The following is a 21,762-nucleotide window of genomic DNA, read 5'->3' as shown; positions in this document are numbered from 1 at the left end:
AAAGAAAAAAATGTTCTCATCAGTATATGGAATCTGTCCAGATTTGATGTTTGCTCCTTTGGGAGAAACCAAAAAACGTACATGGAGAGACGGTAGAACCTTCTTCTGTATCTTAAATGAAATAGGGCGAGAACCCTTATTTACAGCCCGATGAAGTTGGACTCAGGGGAACAAATGTGGAAACGATCCTTCTCAAGAATGTTGCTTCTCCAGTCCTGTTTCTGAACATTGAGACCTAAAGAGTCAGGTCTCTGCACCCTCTTAGAAAGTTGCAGCAGGTGAGGACAGTAGTATTCACAGGCTTTTTTCATGTTTTTGACAAGCAAGGGGACTCCTGGGGGTTGGTCCTCCTCCTCCCCTGGGGTGCTTTTCCCCTGGTCTCCAGATCCCTCCTTGTCCTCCACTCTTATTGCCACTTGTCCTCACGGCTGAGAAACCGCCCCCCTCCCCCCCTCAGGCTCTGGGCTATAGGAGGAGGGAGACAGTGTCTGAAAACACTCAGAAAGTTGCTTTCACTTCTCATTTCCCCATTTGGGTGGAGCCCTCCCCGGTTGATTTCACTCACTTCCTGCTCAGGGTTAGGCAGCCACAGTGGACCCAGGCTGGGTAGACTGGAAGGATCAGAGGTCCAGGCAGGGCCCAAGGCAGGCCGATGGCCAGTGGGGGCACAGACCTCAGCACCAGGTCAGTCTCTGTCTCCCTTCCTTTAACTTTCTGTCTGGCTGTGCTGCTGCTTTAGTGTGTGTTATTAGACACTCGTCTAAACCTTGACCTCATCCTGCTTTACAAGGACACTGACGTGCATTGTAATGAAATGTAATGAAGTGAAGGAATTGGATCTTTAAACTGCAGAGGGACGGCTGCTGGTGTGAGTGCAGCTGCCACAAACCACAGGACTCTTGTCTTACAGCTACTGCTCAGCTGTGGGCCATCTGGACTCGGCTGTCGTTTCTGATGCTTTGAGACAGAGATTTGTTATTTTCTTATGACATCTGCACTATCTCATTTCCCTCAGGCCCCCTCTGCTTTCACCTAGGTCCTTTCAAAGATGGTACGTTAGAAAGGATAAAATTTTGGGTGCCTTGGTCCCATACCTGACCTGGGGAGGGGCCAGCCTGGGCTTATTCCGGAATTTGTTTAGGGGTGTGAGCTTTTTTCCCCTAGGGATCTTGATTGAAGGGAGTAAAAGGAAGAGAAAGGACCAAGATGTGAAAGACTAGTGCTGGCTGAGTATTTACATCTGTATTTTCAGTTTCTGCTCTGTAAATGCATTATACCTCTGACAAGGAAAAGGCTATATTAACCCTGTCTTTTTTTCTAGTAATGGGTCAGTAAATAATATTACTTAATATGTTTAATTGGATGTCTTTTTAATACAAAAGAAATGCATTACATAGTCTTGATCATAAAGTTTCAAATGACATGGATGTATATAGAGGGAAAAATCCTATTTCACCACCCACCCTACTGCAGCTTCCAATCCTGGTCCTGTTGAGTGTTATGCAGAGAGAGACATAGTATTTTATGTCTGCATTTACACATATAACTTACTTTCCCAAGGAAAACATTTGTGTCTTATATTTTAATGATAAGGTTACATTGTATATACCATTCTGCATTTTACATTTAAAAAATTAATATTAAAATTATTAGAGGTCTTTTGATGTTAATAAACATATGGATCCACCTCACTTTTAACAGTTGCATATTACTCCATGGAACTGGTATTTAAATCATTTATGTTCTTTTCCGTTGTTCACTGTTACCAAAAAACTGCAATAAATAACAATTATATATTTATGTTTTTGCATATATACAAGTATTTGTCTTGTGTCAAACACCAAAAGGTGAAATTGTTGAGGCAAAGGGTACTAATATTTAATTGTTTATAGATCCTACCAAATTTCCTTCCTAGTGGCTGAACCACTATATTCTCCTACCACTAGGTGATGAGCCATCTCTCCACACCCAGACTTCACAGAGGTGCTAGATAAAGGGATGCATCCTATTCATTTGCATTCTCAGAAAACATGGGCAGTTGAGCGTGGTTTTGTGTCTCTTGACCATTGAAATTGCCTGGTCTGTCATTGCTGGTTTATTTTTGGCCAATGTAATCAGTTGAGGTGATTGTCCTATCTGTAATGATATGGGAGAGTTTGCTATGTAGTTTGAACTTTATTAATATACTTCCTTGTCTTTTAACTGTCTTTTGGTAACTTCTATCTTATTAAACCTTTCCAATTTAGAGTAAAAAATTATTATAGTACTGATTTTATAAGATAGATGCACCCTTGTTATTACAAATAAATAAAAGTGATGAAGAAAGTTACTGGTGATTTCCACACACACTGTCTTTAACCATAGTTCTCCTGTTCTTAAGGTGGCAGATTCAATTCTACCTTTACTTCAGGGAAACTTTCTTCTCTACTATCTTCAAACACACACACACACACACACACACACACACACACATACACACACACACACATATATTAAATTTTGGGGCAAAACTTTTCTTCCATTGGTACAACTTTAACCTTCACAACTTTATCTGTCTCTAATAAATCATCACTTTAGGATTTCACTTTCTTTTCATAATGGTTATCTCAAACCTTTCTTCTAGGACAATTATTTAATTTTTAATAGTTCTTGTGGTTTCTTGTTATTACTACATTTTTTAAAATGTTGATTGTGTTAGTTTCTTCATCCCCCAGCCAGAGTCCACTACCTGTATCAAGTCCAGTTAGTCAGTCTCTAGCTGTGTCCAGAATTGATACAGCTTCCTTAGGGCAAAGTGACTTCACAGCTTTCAACAACACTCTGTGTTCTCTAGACCTTATCATAATTGCCATTGCCATTTCTGAATAGTGAGGCTTCAGGTAATTCTACCCTGCTTTTCAGTGACCCTTGACATGGTTTCTTTAGCTTCTTGGCCTGAAAACTTGACTGCATATCCTAAGTGGGGAACTGACTGTATTGGGGTGCTTCACTCCAGCCCTGCATGACCATCACAAGCTTATCTGTCTTCCGTGCTCTCAGCAGAAGTCCTTGTCCTTGACCAAGCCCAGATTCTCATTCTCTGCTTTGTAACTAGTTTTTTCCTTAAAAAAAAATTTTTTTTATTGATTTCAGAGAGAAAGGGAGAGGGAGCAAGAGATGGAAACATCAATGATGAGAGAGAATCATTGATTAGCTGCCTCCTGAACAATCAGGGATTGAGCCGCAACCCAGGCATATGCCATGACCGGAAATCAAACCATGACTTACTGGTTCATAGGCTGATGCGTAATCACTGAGCCACCACAAAATTAAGCTGGGCTTAATTTTAATAGTGTCTTTTAAAGTACAAAAGATTAAATATTTTTTATTCTAATTTATCAAGCTTTTGGTTTTATAGCTATCTTTTTGTCTAACCCAAAGTCACAAAGATTTAATTTTATATATATATATATATATATATATATATATATATATATTTATCATATAGATATATAAAATATATTTTTGTCAGTAATATTTATCATTAATTATATATATACATATATACATTATATATATATACATATATATACATTATATATATATATTAATTCTCACCCAAGGATATTTTTCCATTGATTTTTAGAGAGAGTGGGAGAGGGAAAAATGGAGAGAAATATTGATGTGAGAAAAGAACATGGATTGGTTGCCTCATGCACGTGCCCGACCAGGGCCCAGACCAGGGTGGAGCCTGCAACCGAAGTACATGCCCTTGAGCCAAACCAGCTAGGGCAATGACACTTTTTAAAAAATGTATAGGAGAGTTCTAGCCGGTTTGGCTCAGTGGATAGAGCGCCAGCCTGTAGCCTGAAGGGTCCCAGGTTCGATTCTAGTCAAAGTCATGTACCTCAATTGCAGGCTTGATCCCGTCCCTGGTCGGGGCACGTGCAGGAGGCAACCCATCTATGTGTCTCTCTCACATCGATGTTTCTCTCTGTCTCCCCCTCCATTCCACTCTCTAAAAATCAATGGAAAAATGTCCTTGGGTGAGGATTAACAAAAAATAAATAAAATAAAAAATAAAAAGTGTTATTATTTTTACTTTTGTATAGGACCAGCTACAGCAATTTATGTTCACACCAGCAATGAATGCCTACTTCTCTGAATCTTCCCCCTTGCTGCATTGTCTTTATGAAATCATTTTTGCCAATCTAATGGATGATAAGGGTTTTCTCATTGATGTTTTAGTTTGTATGTATTCATGTATTTGTTGGACATTTTAATGTCCTTTTCGCTAAGTGACTGTTCAGGTCCATTTTCTTTGAGGTTATATGTCATAATTTGTAAACAGACTGGAATCTTTATATATCAGATATATTAAGCCTTAGACATGTGTGCTGAAAATATTTTCTACATTCTTTTAATCTTACTGATTTTTAATATTTAAACCTATTAAGTCTTCATCTACTCTTGTAATACTTTTATTTGCTTGACTTAGATATTTGTTCTGTCATATAAATTAATGAATTACTATAGCCAGTTTCAGTGGGATTACAAATGTCAGAAGGATTTACATGTTTAAATTGCTATGTTTTCCTAATTGGAGGTACCTTCTACATTTCCATTTATTTAGATCTTGTTTAATTTCCTTCAATAAGACATTATAGTTTCTGTCATATAGGTTCATAACTTTTAGAGGTTTGTAAGTATACTAGTGGTCCGGTGCACGAAATTCATGCACATTAAAAGGGAATTAATTAGAGGAAATATTTCAATATTTCAGAGATGAAAAAAAATTAGTAAATTGTATATGAAAATCTCCCTCCTGTCAGAGTCTGGGGCATGCTGCAGGACCCAGAGTCAAGTCCCCTTACCTGCGCATGCCTTGAAATTGCACCAGATCGAGACCCAGCCAGCCCCACACTCGTCAAGCCCTGCTGGGCAGGGGGCGCAGCCTCAGGTCCCATGTCAAGCCCCACCAGGTTGGGGAGGTGTGGCCTCAAGTCCCCCTCCCCGGCCCGGCGCTGTGCAGCCTCAGTTCCCTGCTGATTGATCATTAAGGCATCACAGTGTGACAACCACTTGCATATTAGCCTTTTATTATTATGATGTATATGTATTTACTATTGTGTTTGAAGTATTATTTCTTTTCAATATATGCTATGTGCATATATTATCTGTTAGTTTTATGTACCTGCTTTGTTTTTTATTCAGGCTTCTCAGCAAATTCCTTTTCTAGTACTTAAGGAATTTAGTTAGGTCTCTATAATTTCTCCATATATAATCATCTATATACACTGAGTGGCCAGATTATTATGATATTTGAATGCATAATAATCGGGCCACTCAGTGTATATCCTATATAATAAAAGGCTAATATGCAAATTGTCCCTTCAACCAGGAGTTTGGCCAGCAGGCAGGCTGGATAACCACCCATGTACCCTCCCCCTGGTCAGTCTGGCTGGACCACACCCATGCACGAATTCATGCGCCGGGCCTCTAATATATATATACTGAGGGGCCAGATTATTATGCATTCAGAGATCATAATAATCTGGCCACTCAGTGTATATAAAAAGGCAGTGACAATGATGACTGAAATGACTGTTCGATCGGTCACCATTCTGTACTAGCATAGATGCATAGACACAGGTAAAGTCTATGAGTGAACCAAGACTGAACAAGAGAAATGCTTGCCTTCACAGAGCTCGAATTGTAAGGTTAAGTCAGGGATGAAAATTCAAAATTGCCACCAGCACATACCTGAGGTGCTGCTTTGTAGAGCAGCCGGAGACACATCCGGTAGCAGACTGGGGCATGACTAAAGGGCTGGTGCCAACGTGAAGGTGGGGCCATTCTGGGTTTCCCAGAGTAGCCAATGTCTGCCTAGGAGGCAGAGCTTTTGATGCTGACTGGCATAGAAACTGACCAATCAGAACCTAATCTGGGTGAGCTGTGAAGGCAGAACCTAAGGTGGGGGCTGAGGAGGGGTTTTAAGGGCAACAGCTGTTTGGTGTAAGGTGTAAGGAAGTGGTTCAATTTTTTTAATGACTGGTTTGGCAGTATAGTACATATGACTGGTTATCAGTCCAGATATAGGGATTATGTATTTTTGTCTGCCAAAAGCATCTCCTCCTGCTGAAAAAGGTCCCGCCCCCCCCCATGTAAGCAATCCTAGTCTATATAATCTATCTATAATAATAAAAGGGTAATATGCTAATTAGATTGGGTCGACCAGCCATCTTCCAAATGTCCGACTTCCTTCCGAACAAAGCCGTGGTGGTAGGGGCAAAGGCAGAGGCAGTTAGGGGTGACCAGGCCAGCAGGAGAGGGCAGTTGGGAGTGAGATCAGGTCAGCAGGGAGTTAGGGCAATTAAAATGTTTTCATAAAACATTGCAGATATGTTTGGGACAAAATAACTTTACAATGACTTTGATCATGACAGGCTTGCATTTTTCAATACTATTATGTCTTTCTAATCCACCATGCTTCGTTTTATTATAATTTTGTCCATTGCTTCCATTCTATTTGTTCTAATCTTTACTCAGGACCCCTTATTTTAATTATGTTGGTTCTTCACAGCCTATCTATCCTTCATATATATAATGTTACAGCATATCAAAACCTTGATGGCCATTTTATCATGGTATTCCTTCTCCCTAGGATGTCTGCAGAAGATGAGAACATAGAAAACAAACGTATCAATGACATTGCACTCACATACTTCAAAAAATATAAGGTGGAGATTTCAGGTGCAATAAAAACAACATTTCCTTTCCTTGAACTTCTTCGTGACCATGAATTCATCACTAACGAAATGTATGAAGTAAGTGAGGTTTATTATGTTACAATCTGATAAAACAACCCCAAACTAAGTTATACTTTGATATCCTGGAATTAAACGTCAGAGCACAACTGGGTAACTGATGAGTTGCCTATGAGTGGAGACCTTCCCAAGTATTGCTATTAAGTGTTCCTATAAGGTCAAAAGAGAGAAGAGAAGCAGTAGTTACTGGAGATAGTCCTGATTCTAACGGAAGGAATGGTCTCCATGGTGGCCCCTTGGAGCTGGGCGAATAGCACTGGAAATAGGCTGCATCTGAAGTGGGTGTACAATGTTTTCTAGAAATTATATATACAGTGTAATATAAACTAGAAGTTAAACATAATATTAATGAATGGGTGAATAAGTTGAATGACTTCATTTAATAAAATAATAATTGACATAACATTTCATTTCAGTGAACATCAGTTTAAATACTAAGACCTGAGAACATTAAAATCCACAGAGAATTAATGTCTTGTTAGGACAAATTTGAAAGTAGATGCTTGCTATTCTTTCAACAACAGTTTTCAGTGTCCTTTCTGTTTTTTCCCCTTTTCTTTTGGTATTTCTGGATTCTTAGAATTTAGGTTAATTTTAGCAAAAGACTAAAGAGATATAGAGATGCACATCTTCATTTGCCCTGTGCATAGGCTTTCTTTATGGCAAAGTTCACAGGACCTTCCAGGCCAAGTCAGTCCTGGGGAAGGGACAAGGGCTGTCCAGTCAATAGAACAGCAGCACATCCCCCACTAAGTCTATTCCTAAGACATTTAGCCAGTCTCTGAAAGGGCTACACATTACTTCACTTGAAACCATTTTTGTTCTTCCTAATGGCTCCTTATTCCATCTCATGTAAACGAGGGTGAGGAGCTCAGATTCACAAATGGGTGCTTTCTAGGAGGAAGGATTTAGTTGTTCCACTTAGTAGCCACACAAATATAGAGAAATTCTAAAACTGTACCTGAGAAGATACCTATGTTGGGAAATTATAATACATTAACAATAAAATCGCTTCTAAGGCTCTTCTGTAACTTAGACATTTTCTCTATTTATGTTTTCTCCATTCACTGTTTTTAAGAAATCTCAAGAATCTTTTAAAAAACGGTTTTCTGTACATGAAGTCATATATGATGTTCTCACTGAACTGGAGAAGAAATTTGACATGTCTCTTCTTGGAGCACTGTTCAGCAAGACCATCATGAAGAATTACCCTGATTTATTTCGCATTTATAAAATATTCTACAAAGGTAATTAAGTTTATTACCTACATTTTGATGTCCAGGGCCAATTTATTCCCACGGGTATGTATCGAGTGTCTACCATGTGTCACACAAGGTGCTAGGTAGTGTGGATGCAGCAGTTAAGAAAACAGACATATCATGAGTCTCTCAATGCTTATGATTTAATGTCTAGAGTACAGATACTCACCTGCAGGTCTGTTATACTAGGCATTGAGAGTCACAAGACTACCAGGGACACAGGGACATCTGATTTACTTAGAAGGATAAGTGACATGAAACACAACATCCCAAAGGGTAGCATCAGTTGTTCCTCTTATATGAGACCATTTGCAAGATTCCACACAGCAGTCCACTAAGTTGACTACAACCTGCCTCAAGTAACAGTTTAGATATGGGTACAGGATCTGCCCTGATTAAGCCACACAATGCCTACTGGAGTCACTATCTCATGAAACAACACTGTAGTCATAATTTTCAGAGATTGATCAATGTACAGTTGAGATACATGAGTTGCTATGTTGAAGGAAGACAAAAAATGGATTATAGTTCACAGCTACTCCCTCCCAGGCCACATGCAATTTACCCACCTACAGTCACTGGTAATTTTTAACTCTGAGCTTAGTGTTGGCCTACTAACTCAGAAGAAAGGCCACTATTATCAGGTTTCCAGAGGAACGAGCAAGAAAATTAACTCAAGTTCAGATTTGCTCTTGAAGAAGTAGAAATGTTTTTATTAACTCACTAGAGGCCTGATGCATGAATTCGTGCACAGGTGGGGTCCCTCAGTCTGGCCGGTGATAAGGGCTGAACGGGGCAGACTTGCCAGGGGGAGGGACCACGGGAGGTTTGCTGGCCATGGGAGGCTGGTTGTGGGAGTGCACTGACCACCATGGGAAGCTCCTGTGTTGAGTGTCTGCCCCCTGATGGTCAGTGAACATCATAGCTACCAGCCGGTCATCTGGTCCTAATGGTCACTTAGGCTTTTATATATATAGATTCTCCATAAGAGGTATGATCAACAATAAAATAATAAAAAAACCAATTGCTCAGCCAGAGATGGTTTTTTATGCTATACAATACTACTGGTTTGATTCTCTACTTTTTCCCTGAGAGGCATGATTTCATTTTTTTTTTTATTGGTTCTTAGTAAAGAAGTATCCTCCAATAATTTTTGTTTGACTTGCCTAGAAATTTTTTTTTAGTCTATATACTTTTGCTCTCAAAAAGATTTCCACGCAATGCTGAAGAATTGAAAGGAAAAATTATATGAACTGAGGAATATGATGATACAGGAGCAAGCATAGACCCCTTTAGGGTCTGTGTATTTGCACAACAAGGACAAATTAGAAGCAGATTGTGGGAGTTTATTCACATGGGATAAGAGTAAAAAAGGATTTTGGAAAGTCTGGCTTCAAAAATTAAGGAATTTGATATTATTTACCACACGGTAAAGAGATAGTACAGGTTTATAAGGTTTATAAATACAGCTTTATTGCCCTAGGAGGTACCTGTGCCATCAGCCCTGAGGCATGTTGGCTAACTGCTTCCCTCCATCTCTTCCCTGAGCACCTTCCAGAGATGTGCACCAAGGACTATTGGTATATTACCTTCCTCTATATGTTTGCTGGGCTACTTACATACAGGGGCCATGGACTGGTGCTATGTTCTCCTTTTTTTGGCAGCCTTCCAAGGTCCCTGGTCCAGGCCTCTTGGGACGTCCTCCTGTGCCACAAAATTCAGTCCCTACTTGCAGCTTCAAAGAGTGTCCTTCCTTTGTCCTCGGATCTCAGTCTGTCTAGTTGTTCCCATGTCCTCTAGCTTGTCTCTTTGGGAAGCAGTCATCCTCCCTGGCACAAGACTTTCTCTTATCCAGCCACATTTTCAAAGATTTGGAATTTTATCCTCTTTTATACAAATAAACCTCTATAGGATCTTTGTTTTCCTCCCAAGGAAATGCCTCTGTTTTTCTTTATGATTGGAATAGTTCAGTGAACACATTTCAAAATAAGTAGTACATTATTTATTTTGATATATGCTTTCCTGGCCAGCTGAAATTTTTTACATGCGTAACAAGTTCACGATGCTGCCACAGCTCCTTTATCCTGACATTTAAGTGGTTCCTTTCTGTGTGGGAAGCATTAGAGCTTCTTTGTTGGTTTTTCTCTTTCTGTCTCCAGAATGAAGAGAGAACATTACCAATAGGATTGGGACCACTGAGCACTGAGTGATCCAAGGAATGGGAATTCCTAAACATGTAATTTCAGATGGCTCCCACTCCATGAAGATCTCTAATTGTCTTCTCTTGCCCTCTCTTCAGTGTTACCAGACATAGAATTCCTCCTAGAAAGTGATGGAGAAGAAAATGCAGTGAGGCCTAATGAACAACTAAGCCTGGAACAAGGTGATTGCAAACAGATAAAAACCGATTCTCCTCTGCTTAGAGGAAAGGAGAATGGGAAGTGGCCCTGAGTCCTGAGTGGAGTTTGGGAATCAGGGAAGACCTGTTGAGGAGCCTAGAAAAGGAAGGGAGGGCTGTTTGTATGAGAGTCTGACCAGAGACTGATCCTGGAGGAGGAGCTCTGACAAGATACCATTGGCCCAATAACCAGACAGAGGAACAGGAACCCAGTGTGTCAGGAAACCAGATTTAAAGATGATGTTAACCTGGAAGTAATTATGATTTAGAGAGATCCTGCTGGAGAAGATTCCCTATGGCTGTGGGTCACAAGATGAGTGTGAAGCTGTGAACGGCTAAGAATTATGGGTCCAAGGACAACATCACAGAAGAGATCCTGGATGATGACAAAGGGACTGATTTAAATGTGGGGGGTGCTGTTCAGGAGCAGGAATATTCAAGGAGATGGGCAGTCATATAGGGAGGGAGAGAGGAAATGTACAAGATGGGATATGGGTATTTTGAGAGATAAAGAAAAAGGGGAAATGAAAGGCAGGAAAAAGGGTTAAAGGACACAGTAACAACAACCATATTACTAAGAGCTCACTTACAGACCATTTACTCTGGCAGCTGTGGGTTTAGTGCTCACAGCTGCCCTTGGGGGGACGTATCACTCTCTGTCCATTTGCAGAAAAGGAAACTGAAATCGTGCAAGAGCGTGTATGTAGTTGGCCTGAGGTCAAATGAGCAAGATGAACCAGGCATTCTGGATCCAGGGTCTGTGTGCTTAACCCTATACACAGCCAGATTATTTCATGGAAGACAGACACACGAGTCAAAAGTAGGGAACTGTGCAGAGAGAGAAATGTACAGAAACAAGAATACCATTAGCTGGAGATAGTACAGGAGAATCAGACTTGAACCTCATAAAGGGCCAACAAGACAGAGAAACAGACATGCTTAGAGAGGGTGCTGTGTGAAGTGGGGTGGGACAAGGAGACATGACTTTGTATGAAGTCAGGTGAAGCCACCAGTCAGGGGTAGTGCTGACAACAAAAACAGGTTCCCTATGGCCATGGGTGACAAGAAAAGCCATCTCTGGTTACTAAATGGCTTATGGATGATCTCAGTGAGATGGCCTGGCTGAGGACAGGGGGCTGCTGATGACAAGAGATGAGTAGGATCCTCCGAGTCCAGATGGGCTCTATATTGATACCTTGGGGAGGGGATCTTGAACTCCTACTTTATAAAAGTTAAAAAGGATTAGGGGAGAATGACACAGCCTATACTTCAATTTTTGAAATAAACCTCATTTCTTCCCCCAGGAACTGGTGAAACTTCTTATCAAAGACTGATGTGGTTAGGCCCAGATGCCTGTAATTACAATGGTCTGTTCTTACTGACTTTTGTGACCCTTTGCTTTCTTGCCCCATCTGGCAGGTTCTATGGTGGGAGGGCTGCTTATTTTTAGTACTAATTGCCCAGAATAGTCAGTCTTTGCATTGGCAATTTCTCCAAGGAATTAAAGATAACAGTGTCTTCATTTTCCTGTTGCTTGGGAGGGTCACTCCTTCCATACTCCTTAAATGCACTTGCTGCCAGCTCCTGACAACCTGGGCCTGGACCTAATGCCCATGCACATGGCTTCACAGTTTTCTGCCTCTGTCTTGCTTGAATCTGACTGCAGCCTTGCTTTGACATCACGTCCAGTGGTGGCCAGCACTGCAGTGAGGGTGGTGGGGTAAGGCTGATGAGTGTGTTCCCCTAGGCCAAATCTTACCTGTTGGGTCCCTCACACAGGACCATGGATGCCATGTGCCTCCTGAACCAACCCTCTCCCATCATCTCTGGGGCAGCAGGCTTGGAGCTGCTCTAAAAACACCATAGAAGTCATTATTACGTAGCTTATACTGGGATGTGCTATTTAAGAAAGGATGTTCTAAATTAGTAATACATTGTTATAAAAGAAAAAGATCTTTCAGAATAATTTTAGCAAATCACATTTAGTCAAACAAGTTAATAAGAATATAAAATATCTAACATGCATCAATCCATATTCTTAGCAGTTCATCTACCACAGCACCTAATGGGAATAGGAGAGGTGAGAGGAATTGGGATGAGTAATGAGCAGAGAAGGGCTTCGAAATGTGTGTGTGTATGTGTGCGCGCGCGCACAGAGTGTTGGTTTTTGGGGGAGGAGGAGGTGATATTATAACCCAAATAAGCAGCAAACCACCAATAAATGTGCGGAAGAGCCTGACTCAGCTGGGACAGTTGACTGTGACCAGCACAGGCCAGGGAAGGATTGTGCTCTGTGCCCCGCCCCCAAGAGGAGGCTTCAAGAAACTATGGATGTAGCACAAACCATGCACCAGGGCAAAGTTTCTATGTTAAAATTGTGGAAATTATTATTTAAACAATCGTTACATAAATTACTTTGCTTAGGAAAACAGTACTATATGGAAAAATCCAAGCTGCATTGAAAAATATTTATTCATATACTAGTGAGGTTGGTGGGAACAGAGTGGGATGGATCAATGAAATAAAACTTGAGCAGAGGAAGCTCACCTTGGAGAAGGGGGTATGCTGGTCCTGGGTGGTTTACTCAAGAGATTCATTCATTATGGGTTCCTGCTCTGCTCTGCTCTGCCCTCTATCTCTGGCCACAGACTCTGCTGGCTTGCTTGTCATCTCCCTTACTGCAGCAAGAGAGTGGAGTGGGGGAATAAGGGAGAAGCATGGTATTTCCCCATCACTGTCATGGGCAGCAATTCTGGCATTGGCTACATCTCCCATGATTCTAAATCCCACCAAGCAAGCCAGCTATGGTCCAGTTTCTACGTATCTGGTGACCTTGACACATGAGCTCACCCTTGGTCCCTCCCATAGCTTCCTGTTGACTATTCTTCAAGTTGCTGCATTCCTCTGGAATTGTCAGCTCTTCCATCAGCTGTATAACTAACCCCCTGGATTAAATTCCCTCTGCTTCAAACGCTTAGAGAGTTTGTATTTTTCTGATAGACTGATTGATGCAGGGAGCAAATAAAATACCTATGAATCTAAACATGGTCTAGATACAGCCCCACCTGAACGTGGATCCTCAGAGCACCTCCGTGAAACACAAGAGATAAATGCAACTGAAACATGTACAACCAGTGACAACAGGGATGCACTAGAAAGCCAACAAGCAAATGAACAATGTGCCCAACAGTCTAAAACAGCAGGTAAGACTGAGTGGCTGGGTTTGATGAGAGTGGAGGGAAACTGGCAGGTGGAGGAACTTGGTATTGTGAGTAAAGGCACCGGGAAGACTAGTGAGGATTGGAATGCTAGAAAGACAAATATAAAGAAAGATAAAATTGATGTAGAAAAAGCACTCATGGTTCACAGGAATAAAGAAATAGAAATAGAAAAGAAGGGAGTAGAAAACATACTAGTAACAAAGAAAGGATAAACTGAAAAATCAGGTGGATAGCAAGTCCCCATCTATGGTGAGGCCTGGAGACCCGGGGTCACATGCAAGAAGGATCTCACTCTTGGCAGCTTCTTGTATCCTGTACAGCTACAGTGCTTCCCCCTACACCGTGCTGGGCCATGGGGACACTGATACAAAAATAGAGAGAAAGGGAGTAGGAAGAGAGAAAAATGCAGAGGGAAATAATAACAATAAATAGAAAGAATGGGGGGAGCCACAAAGACAATTATGTCAAGAATAAATAAAGGACAATGAATGAAGACTGGACATCTGTGTCTGATTTGAGAAGTCACCACAAAGAAGGCTATAAAAGGGTGTTCCCAACACCATTAGGAAGGAAAGGTGTCCACAAAATTAAAAAAAAAAAAAAGGCCCTGGAACCCACTCATAAAAATACGCCTTTCTTCCGGAAAGTAAAACATCCAACGGCAAGAGAGGCACAAAGAGCCTGGCTGGTGTGGTTCAGTGGTTGAGAGTCAACCCAGGAACCAAAAGGTCATTAGTTCCATTTCCAATCAGGCACATGCCCAGGTTGCATTCTCCATGTCCAGTAGGGGTGTGTGCAGGAAGCAGCTGATCAATGATGTTCTTCTCTCATCAATGTTTCTCTCTATCCCTCTCCCTACCACTCTCTCTAAAACTCAATAAAAACATTTTTTTAAAAAAGAGAGGCACAAAGAAAGGACAGAGTTGAGAAGCAAGAAAGGACAGGGCTGGGGGAGCTATCCCCTGCAGTGGAATTACAGGGAGAAGGGCTTATTGATTGTCGTGAGGGTGCTCACTCCCTTAGGGGAGGCAAATGAAATTCTTCATTTATTACAATATCGTCCAGGAGCAGAGCTACTCCACCATGGAAACCAAATCAACTCCTGCTCTGTAGACCCAGTGCATATAAAGGAGGAAAAGCCATTTTTAAATTCAGGAGCTAAATTTGAAGCCCAAGCAAGGACTGACTGTAACCAAGTATCTGACAGTATAAGTAAGGCTTACTGAAAGAATGTGTGATGTGAATCCTGGTACCAGGCAAGGGTCTGGGACATGTCATTAGGACCCATGGAGACAGTCCTGGTGACCTTGGTTAGAGGTAGAAAGGGGAAGGAACAAGTGCCTTACACAGGGATTCAGCAGGAAAATGTCCCCAGTAATTGGAAAAAAATATCAAAAACAGAAACGGTAAATGTAAATATTGACATCAGAGAGTATATTTCTATATTCAAAGAGTGAAAGATATTGGGGTAAGAGTTAAAGAAAAAGGAAAAATTTCAGAGAGCCAGGATATTCATGAAAGGAGATTAATAATAAAAACATTCACAGAAAGACAAGGAGAGGTATAAAGAGATACCTTTACCAGAAACCAGCACAATTAGCAAAAAGGAGCTGAACCAAAAGACTTTACTTGGGGTGATGGGCAATTGACACAGTGTGCAAATGATGTTTTATTGAGTTGTACACTGAAACCTATACAGTTTTGTGAACCAGTATCACCCCAATAAATTAAATTAAAATAAAATTAATTAATAAATAAAAAGATTAAAAATATGTAATTTGATACCATTTTTAAAATTTAGGCTTCATGTATGAATACTTCTCTCTGATCCATCTTTCTAGCCAATAAATATTCAGACACGTTTAAAACAATACAAAGAAAGAGTGAAAAAAAGAGGTAGAATGAGGGTGGAGATAATGGGTATAAAGAGAGTGGAGGTAAGAGATAGAGTGAAGATGGGAGTTGAGGAAGAATGGGTTTTGGAATATGAGGCAGAACGAGAGTAGAGGATAAGAAAAGTGCTTCAGGTTACACAAAGCTGCCCTCTGTGCATGAACTTCACCACCTTTTTGGTAGGACCTGAAGCAACCTGCAGGTCACGCACATCGGGCACAGACCAGAGGGATCTGAGTTAACTTAGCTTCTAGGTCTTCCTAGTGGTCTCATGTAGGGCTTTCCACTCAGTGGACTCATGGCCCCACCCTGGGACATTAGAAGTTATTTCTTCTTTGTGCAGTGATCAACAGTCAGGACTTCACTGAATTTACTGATGGAGATGGACCCTCTGAAGCTTCCACCTCAGCATTGAAAAGGAAAATTGGTAAGGAGGTGGGAGCTCAAGGATTGGGGTGTAGAAACCTCAATTAAACGCTACTGTTTCCTGAAGCATCAATCCGATACCACGGATCTAGTTTATCTTGGAATCCAATTCTCTGTGTTCATTTTACTTGACCTTTTGAGGTGTGCAAATTAATAAGAAATCATTATATTTATATTTTTTAAACATGAGGACTATTAATTCATAGGTCCTATAAATCAACCAATGCACCCATCTATTGATTATATAGTAGTAACAGGCTAGATAAGTAGTGAATTTATTTTAAAACTAATTCTGTGACTATAAAGTGTTGGGTTTATACAGTGATTTCTACAGAGAAGAGAAAGCTAAATGTTTCTTTATTGGAAGGTCATATTGTCATCTAATCACAAAGTTTGAATAGTGTTGAGGGTCAATTCCTCCAGCTCTCCTGTGTTAGCAGAAATGAATAAGGTGTTTTGAAACCCAAAGTGATGATTTTTAGAGAGTTCTCCAGCAGGTCATGACATATAGAATGACTTTTCAAAATACCTTTGCAAATAGTGTCTTACTTTTTCCTTTACAACAGCCCTGAGGAAAGAGCATGATGGCCAATGTTACTCTTGTTTCTAAATGAGGAAACAAAATCACATAAATGTTTCAAGGTCTTCCACAAAGTCTCATGGAGATAAAGGGAAAAGAAAAGACCAGCTTCCTGGATTCTGGGTTATTTCCTTTGTAAAGCTGGAGCTCAACACGGTTATAAAAATGTTGCTTCCTCAATCCTGTGTGTAGCATGAGTGGTCATAAAATCTGCAGCTCTTTAGTGCACTAAGTGGTGATTGATTTTCCCTTCCTTCTTTCTCAGAGTATATTGGAAACATGTCTATTTAGGAAAATCCATTAGGAAATGACACCAGCCCCCCCCCCCTCACACACACACACACCACACACACATATATTATCTTGTCTTGATGTTACAACAGAACATTATTGTAAATATTTTTGTTCTAAAAATTCTCTATATTTATTAATGTAAAATGTAAGTTTCCTTCCGTTTTTAGAGCGTGTACATTCTGACTTGTGGGTTAGTGTAAGCAAAGTGCTCTGAAAGGTGGTCCCAAAATAGGTCTACCGTTCAAACACAAGAGAAGATTATTTCAAGGAGCACCAGGGGGTAGAAGTGGCTCTCTACCAACATGCTTCTTAACACAAGATTTCCAAGGTCTCCCCACAAAGAAACAGCAGGTGAAGGAATTGTGAAATGACAATAGAAGGGGTAAGAGGTAAAAGAGAGAGAAGTGAAAGAAGGTAAGATTCAAACAGAGTACAGGTGTTCTTTGCCAGTGACTTTCTGCTCTGGGGATAGGGAATAGGAGAACCCCTCACCTACAAGGCAGGTGACTTAAAGGAATGGACCAGATGGCCTGTGTGCATGCCATGGTATACATGGGTTTTGATGATTTTTCAAGTTCTATTAGGGAATTCCATGCTCCATCAATTCCTGAGACACCTAAAAATCCTATTCCTTGTTCAATAATCAATAAACTAGATCCCTTAGAATCAAGCAAAGGAGGAGAGACCCAAGAAGCCACCTGTTTATAACTCTAAATTGTATCAGATAAGATTGTATTTCTGGACAAATATCCAGAGTCTAAATCCAGAGCTCTGTTTTCAGGATGAATCTTTTTTCTGAAGTTCTCTATATGCATTGATTCATTACTTCTTGGATACAATTTTAAGCATTTAGCTTTTTCAATCCTATTGGGAAATTGTAGGAAGCAAGAGGCATTATAAGTGGTAGTTTGACTGGATAAACATATTCAATTAACATATTGAAAATGTAGCAATAACACACTAATAAATAACAGCCAATTTTACTATACAGTGTCATATCTATTAATGCTAAAGTGTTCATATTCTATAGAGCATAGTGAGTGAACACAGTATTTCACTATCTATTGATAATATTGTCATTACTGTAAAAATTAGATCGTCTTCAAAGAATAATTTGTGCTAACAATTATTAATGGAAAAATGTTTTAGACCAACTACTCTCAAACTTAAATGATACTTAAACTATTGACTTACATTTTGATTTTTCACAGGGTTTTTGTAGATACAAGTTCATTTTGTTTTCACACAAAAATTAACAGGGTGATAGGGTAAGTAAGTTATCCCAGCATTAATAGTGGAGGATACTGGAGGTGTTTGAGGGTCATTTATAAATTCACCTGGAAAGTCAAATGCAGAACCAGGCAGGAGCCCAGCATTATGGCCCAGAGCACAGAAATGGGTACAATTGAGAGAAAGAGAAAAAAACGATAATCTCAACATTAAAATTATCACAAACCCTACCTGTTGTGTGAGTAGTGATAAGACTATGTAAGACTAATGTAAACAAATACTGTTCTCTCTCCTTTACTTTATAGCACCCATTGATTTCAGAAAATCACCTACAGCAGGAAAAATACTTTGTAAAACAGGTAAGAGCAAGCAAATGAAAACTTTTCATGGTTACAATGAACAGGGTTTTGCTTTTGTTTTTACAAAAGGTTTGTTGCAATATTTTCCTATTTCCTTTATAGTAAAATACAAATTTGCTTTAATTTAATATTGTTCATATTTTAACTTTTGTATTTGTGATGGCTGTGACAAATAAACCTAAAGAGGTCAATCACTCAAACTCAATACAATTTCAATTTTTTTTCAAGTAAATATTCCAAAGGTTTCTAGAAGGTGGAGAGGGGGGAGTAACTCTATTTCACAAAGTCTTTCTGGGAAGAAGCCAAATGAGAGATCTGCCTTCTTCAATTACAGATTTGTAAGACCACCTTGGGAAAGAAGCAGAGCTAAAATATTGTACAATTATAGACAGGAACACAAATCCATAAGCTACATGTAAAAGAAGAAAGAGGATCAGTGCCAAATACAGAGGGCCAAAAGAAAATAGAGAAGCCCTGCTAGTGTGGCTCAGTTTGGTCAGCATCCTCCCATGCACCCATTGGTCATTGTCCTGTGGACATTGAAAACAAATCTATTTAGTCAAGGCAACCTGAAAAGACCTATAAGCAAAGGTAACAAGAATCTTTCTTTGATACACAAGCTTTGTCCAAATATTTTTGTTTTTTCTTTGAAATAATAAAATAATGTGTTGAGATTTTGCATTTGGTGGGCTGAGCTAATTGGTATAAAAGTTCAATGGCACAAGAGCAATGCAATGCATTTTTATGCCAATAAAAGATAAAGTAGTCCCACTGTTCTTTGAGGACCCAGATGAGAGGACTCTGACATTCATAAAATCTTAAGACCTGGACAGGATCTTAAGACCAGGTCTGTTCCTATCCCTCATAAACTGACATACTAAGGTGTTTTTCAAAGTCCTATTGAGAAATAAAGGAAGAGCATGGCCATTCCTGGATTCCTACTTCTCAGTTCAGAAGGTTTTTAGTTACTTTAGAAGAAAGAGAGAATCAAGAAATGAAACATCCTTATAAACTCAAGCTTTCTGCACTATAAATCATGCTAAGATCTGCAACTTTTATTTATTTATTTTTATTTCTCTCTCTCTCTCCTCCTCCTCCTCCTCCTCCTCCCTCTTCTCCTTCCTCCTCTTCTTCTTCTTCTTCTTCTTCTTCTTCTTCTTCTTCTTCTTCTTCTTCTTCTTCGTTACTGTGGATCTTGGAAACAAATCTATTTAGAAAAAGCTGAAGTAAAAAAAATAAGAGTGAGTAGATTTTGCTTGCTTTTGATATAGAAATAAGTTTTTAAATACCAGAGTTTCATCATTATTATTACTTATAATATTGTGGTAGGTAGAATGATAGCTTCTCAAAGATGTCCGTGCCCTAATCCCTGGAACCTGCAATCTGTTATTTTACATGGCAAGTAAACTTGGCAGATTTAATTTAAATAGGGACCATAAATGAGAGAGATTATCCTGGATTCTCTGGGTGGCTGAAATATGAGAGAGATTATCCTGGATTCTCTGGGTGGCCACAATATACTCCCCTAATCCTTAAAATGTGGAGAACCTTTCTTGGGTATGGAGAGAGGGACAGTGATATGGAAGAATGGTCAGAGAGATGCTATGTTGCTGGCTCTGAAGATGGAAGAAGGGAATAGGGTATGTGGGTGACCTTAAGAAGCAGAAAAATCAAGGAAACAGATTGTTCCCTATAGCCTCCAGAAAGGAATGAAAGTCTGTTACAAACTGGATTTTATCCCAGTGAGGCCATATCATAATTCTGACGTGAATTATAAGATACTGATTTTGTGTTGTTTTAAGCCCACTATTTATAGTAAATTATTATGGCAGCAATATGAAAATAATACATTCCTAAAAATGTGGCAATGGCTTTGGGCAGTGGGGTAGAGGCTAGGAGAATTCTAAGTATAATGATTAGAGAAAGAAAAAAAAAGCCTAGATTGCCTTGAGCAGTTTGTAGAAATGTGGGTGGTAAAGACCAAGGGAGGACTCCGAAGGAGGAAAGACATGGAGGAGAACATCTATGTTGTCTCAGAGAATTCATAAGTCATCCTGAACAGCACAAGTATGTACAAACATGGAGGTTAAAGGTATGACTGGTGAGGACGCAGAAGGGAATAAAGAATATGTTTTTGAAAACGTGAGGAAGAGAAGTCTTATTATATAGTGACAGAAAGTGGAGCAAAATCCTGTCCTGCAGATATATGGAAAGCAGAACTTTTTGGATATGCACTAAGGAGGTTTCTAGGTGATGAAGATGAAGCTGGTTTCTTTTTTTGCTGCTTAAAGTAAAATGTGTGAAGAACAAAATAAACTGAGGGGAGGAGAATTGCTCAACAAAAAGAAATCAGGACTTGATGATTTGGATTGTCTTAGCTTACACAGACTACAAAAGATGCTAAAATTGAGATTCTCTGTCAGGTTAAGTGTGCTCTGTAGAATGACTGAGAGTGTGGCTGAACAACTTTTTGCTAGAGTCTCAGAAGCAGTGAAAGATCAGAATATTTAGTCACAGAAAGATTCTTTGATGAGACTAAGCGTGTAGCTCATATATCTCAGCCATCTCAGCTGAACTAAAATATAGATATGTGATTATATTGGAAACATCTGTGGAGGAGCCTCTTGTGTCATGGAGCAAATCCCCATGACATACATGGGAGACCGATAAGGTTCTTGAGAATTTTATACCAACAGAAACAGAGATGTCCATGTCAAGTCCCTGAGCCTTTAATCTGTCTCTTTACTTGGTGAAAGAGAGTTTGAAAATGTGATTAAGGTAATGAAATGGGTCGATTATCTGGATAATCTGGGCGGCCCCAGTCAAATCATGTAGATGCTTAAAATCAGAAAAACTTTCCTGCTGTGCAGAGAAGGATTTGTGTCTATGGAATAATAATCAGAGATGTAATGTGGCTGTGTTTGAAGATGAAAGCAGAAGGCAAGGAGTCAACAAATGTGGGCAGCACTTAGAGCTGGAAAAGCAAAAAAAAAAAAAAAATTTCTTACGATAGCCTTCGGAAAAGAACAAAGCCCTGTGGACACCTTAATGTGAGGCCAGTGAAACTTAATTCAGACCTTTAGAATTATAAGATAAAAACCTGTGTTGCTTTAGTTTACAAAGTTTTGGGGAATTTATTAAAGCCACATCAGAGAACTACCACCTTTCATAAGATTAAAAAAAAGAGAGAGATAATATTTTGGCTTTATATGATTACATCTTTCAAATAAGAAATTTATATATTTTTAAATGCTCACATTTTTGTTGCTTTTTAAGTTTAAAATCTATGAACTTTA

At 39.6% G+C, this 21,762-nt stretch overlaps 1 protein-coding gene across 6 annotated transcripts in view; it reads left to right on the top strand.

Moving 5' to 3' along the window:
• The first annotated feature begins 540 nt into the window (after nt 1-540).
• The window catches only part of LOC114232800 (nuclear body protein SP140-like), a 32,976-nt gene continuing 11,754 nt past the window's right edge, over nt 541-21,762 (top strand). For 2 of the 6 annotated variants that reach the window (XM_054723299.1, XM_054723300.1), the window contains exons 1-8: nt 541-684; nt 6,644-6,806; nt 7,885-8,053; nt 10,365-10,448; nt 11,768-11,830; nt 13,517-13,666; nt 15,921-16,004; nt 18,413-18,466. In XM_054723299.1, coding sequence (XP_054579274.1) covers nt 653-684; nt 6,644-6,806; nt 7,885-8,053; nt 10,365-10,448; nt 11,768-11,830; nt 13,517-13,666; nt 15,921-16,004; nt 18,413-18,466 — 799 coding nt within the window. In that variant the 5' untranslated portion in view covers nt 541-652. The remainder of the gene's footprint in view (nt 685-6,643; nt 6,807-7,884; nt 8,054-10,364; nt 10,449-11,767; nt 11,831-13,516; nt 13,667-15,920; nt 16,005-18,412; nt 18,467-21,762) is intronic. The other 4 variants (XM_054723301.1, XM_054723302.1, XM_054723303.1 and 1 more) reach the window with 4 other exon arrangements.

The sequence above is a fragment of the Eptesicus fuscus genome, chromosome 11 (genome assembly GCF_027574615.1).
Source record: "Eptesicus fuscus isolate TK198812 chromosome 11, DD_ASM_mEF_20220401, whole genome shotgun sequence".
Lineage (NCBI taxonomy): Eukaryota > Metazoa > Chordata > Mammalia > Chiroptera > Vespertilionidae > Eptesicus > Eptesicus fuscus.
Note: the sequence above shows the minus strand (reverse complement) of the source record. Positions and strands in the feature narration are given on the sequence as shown.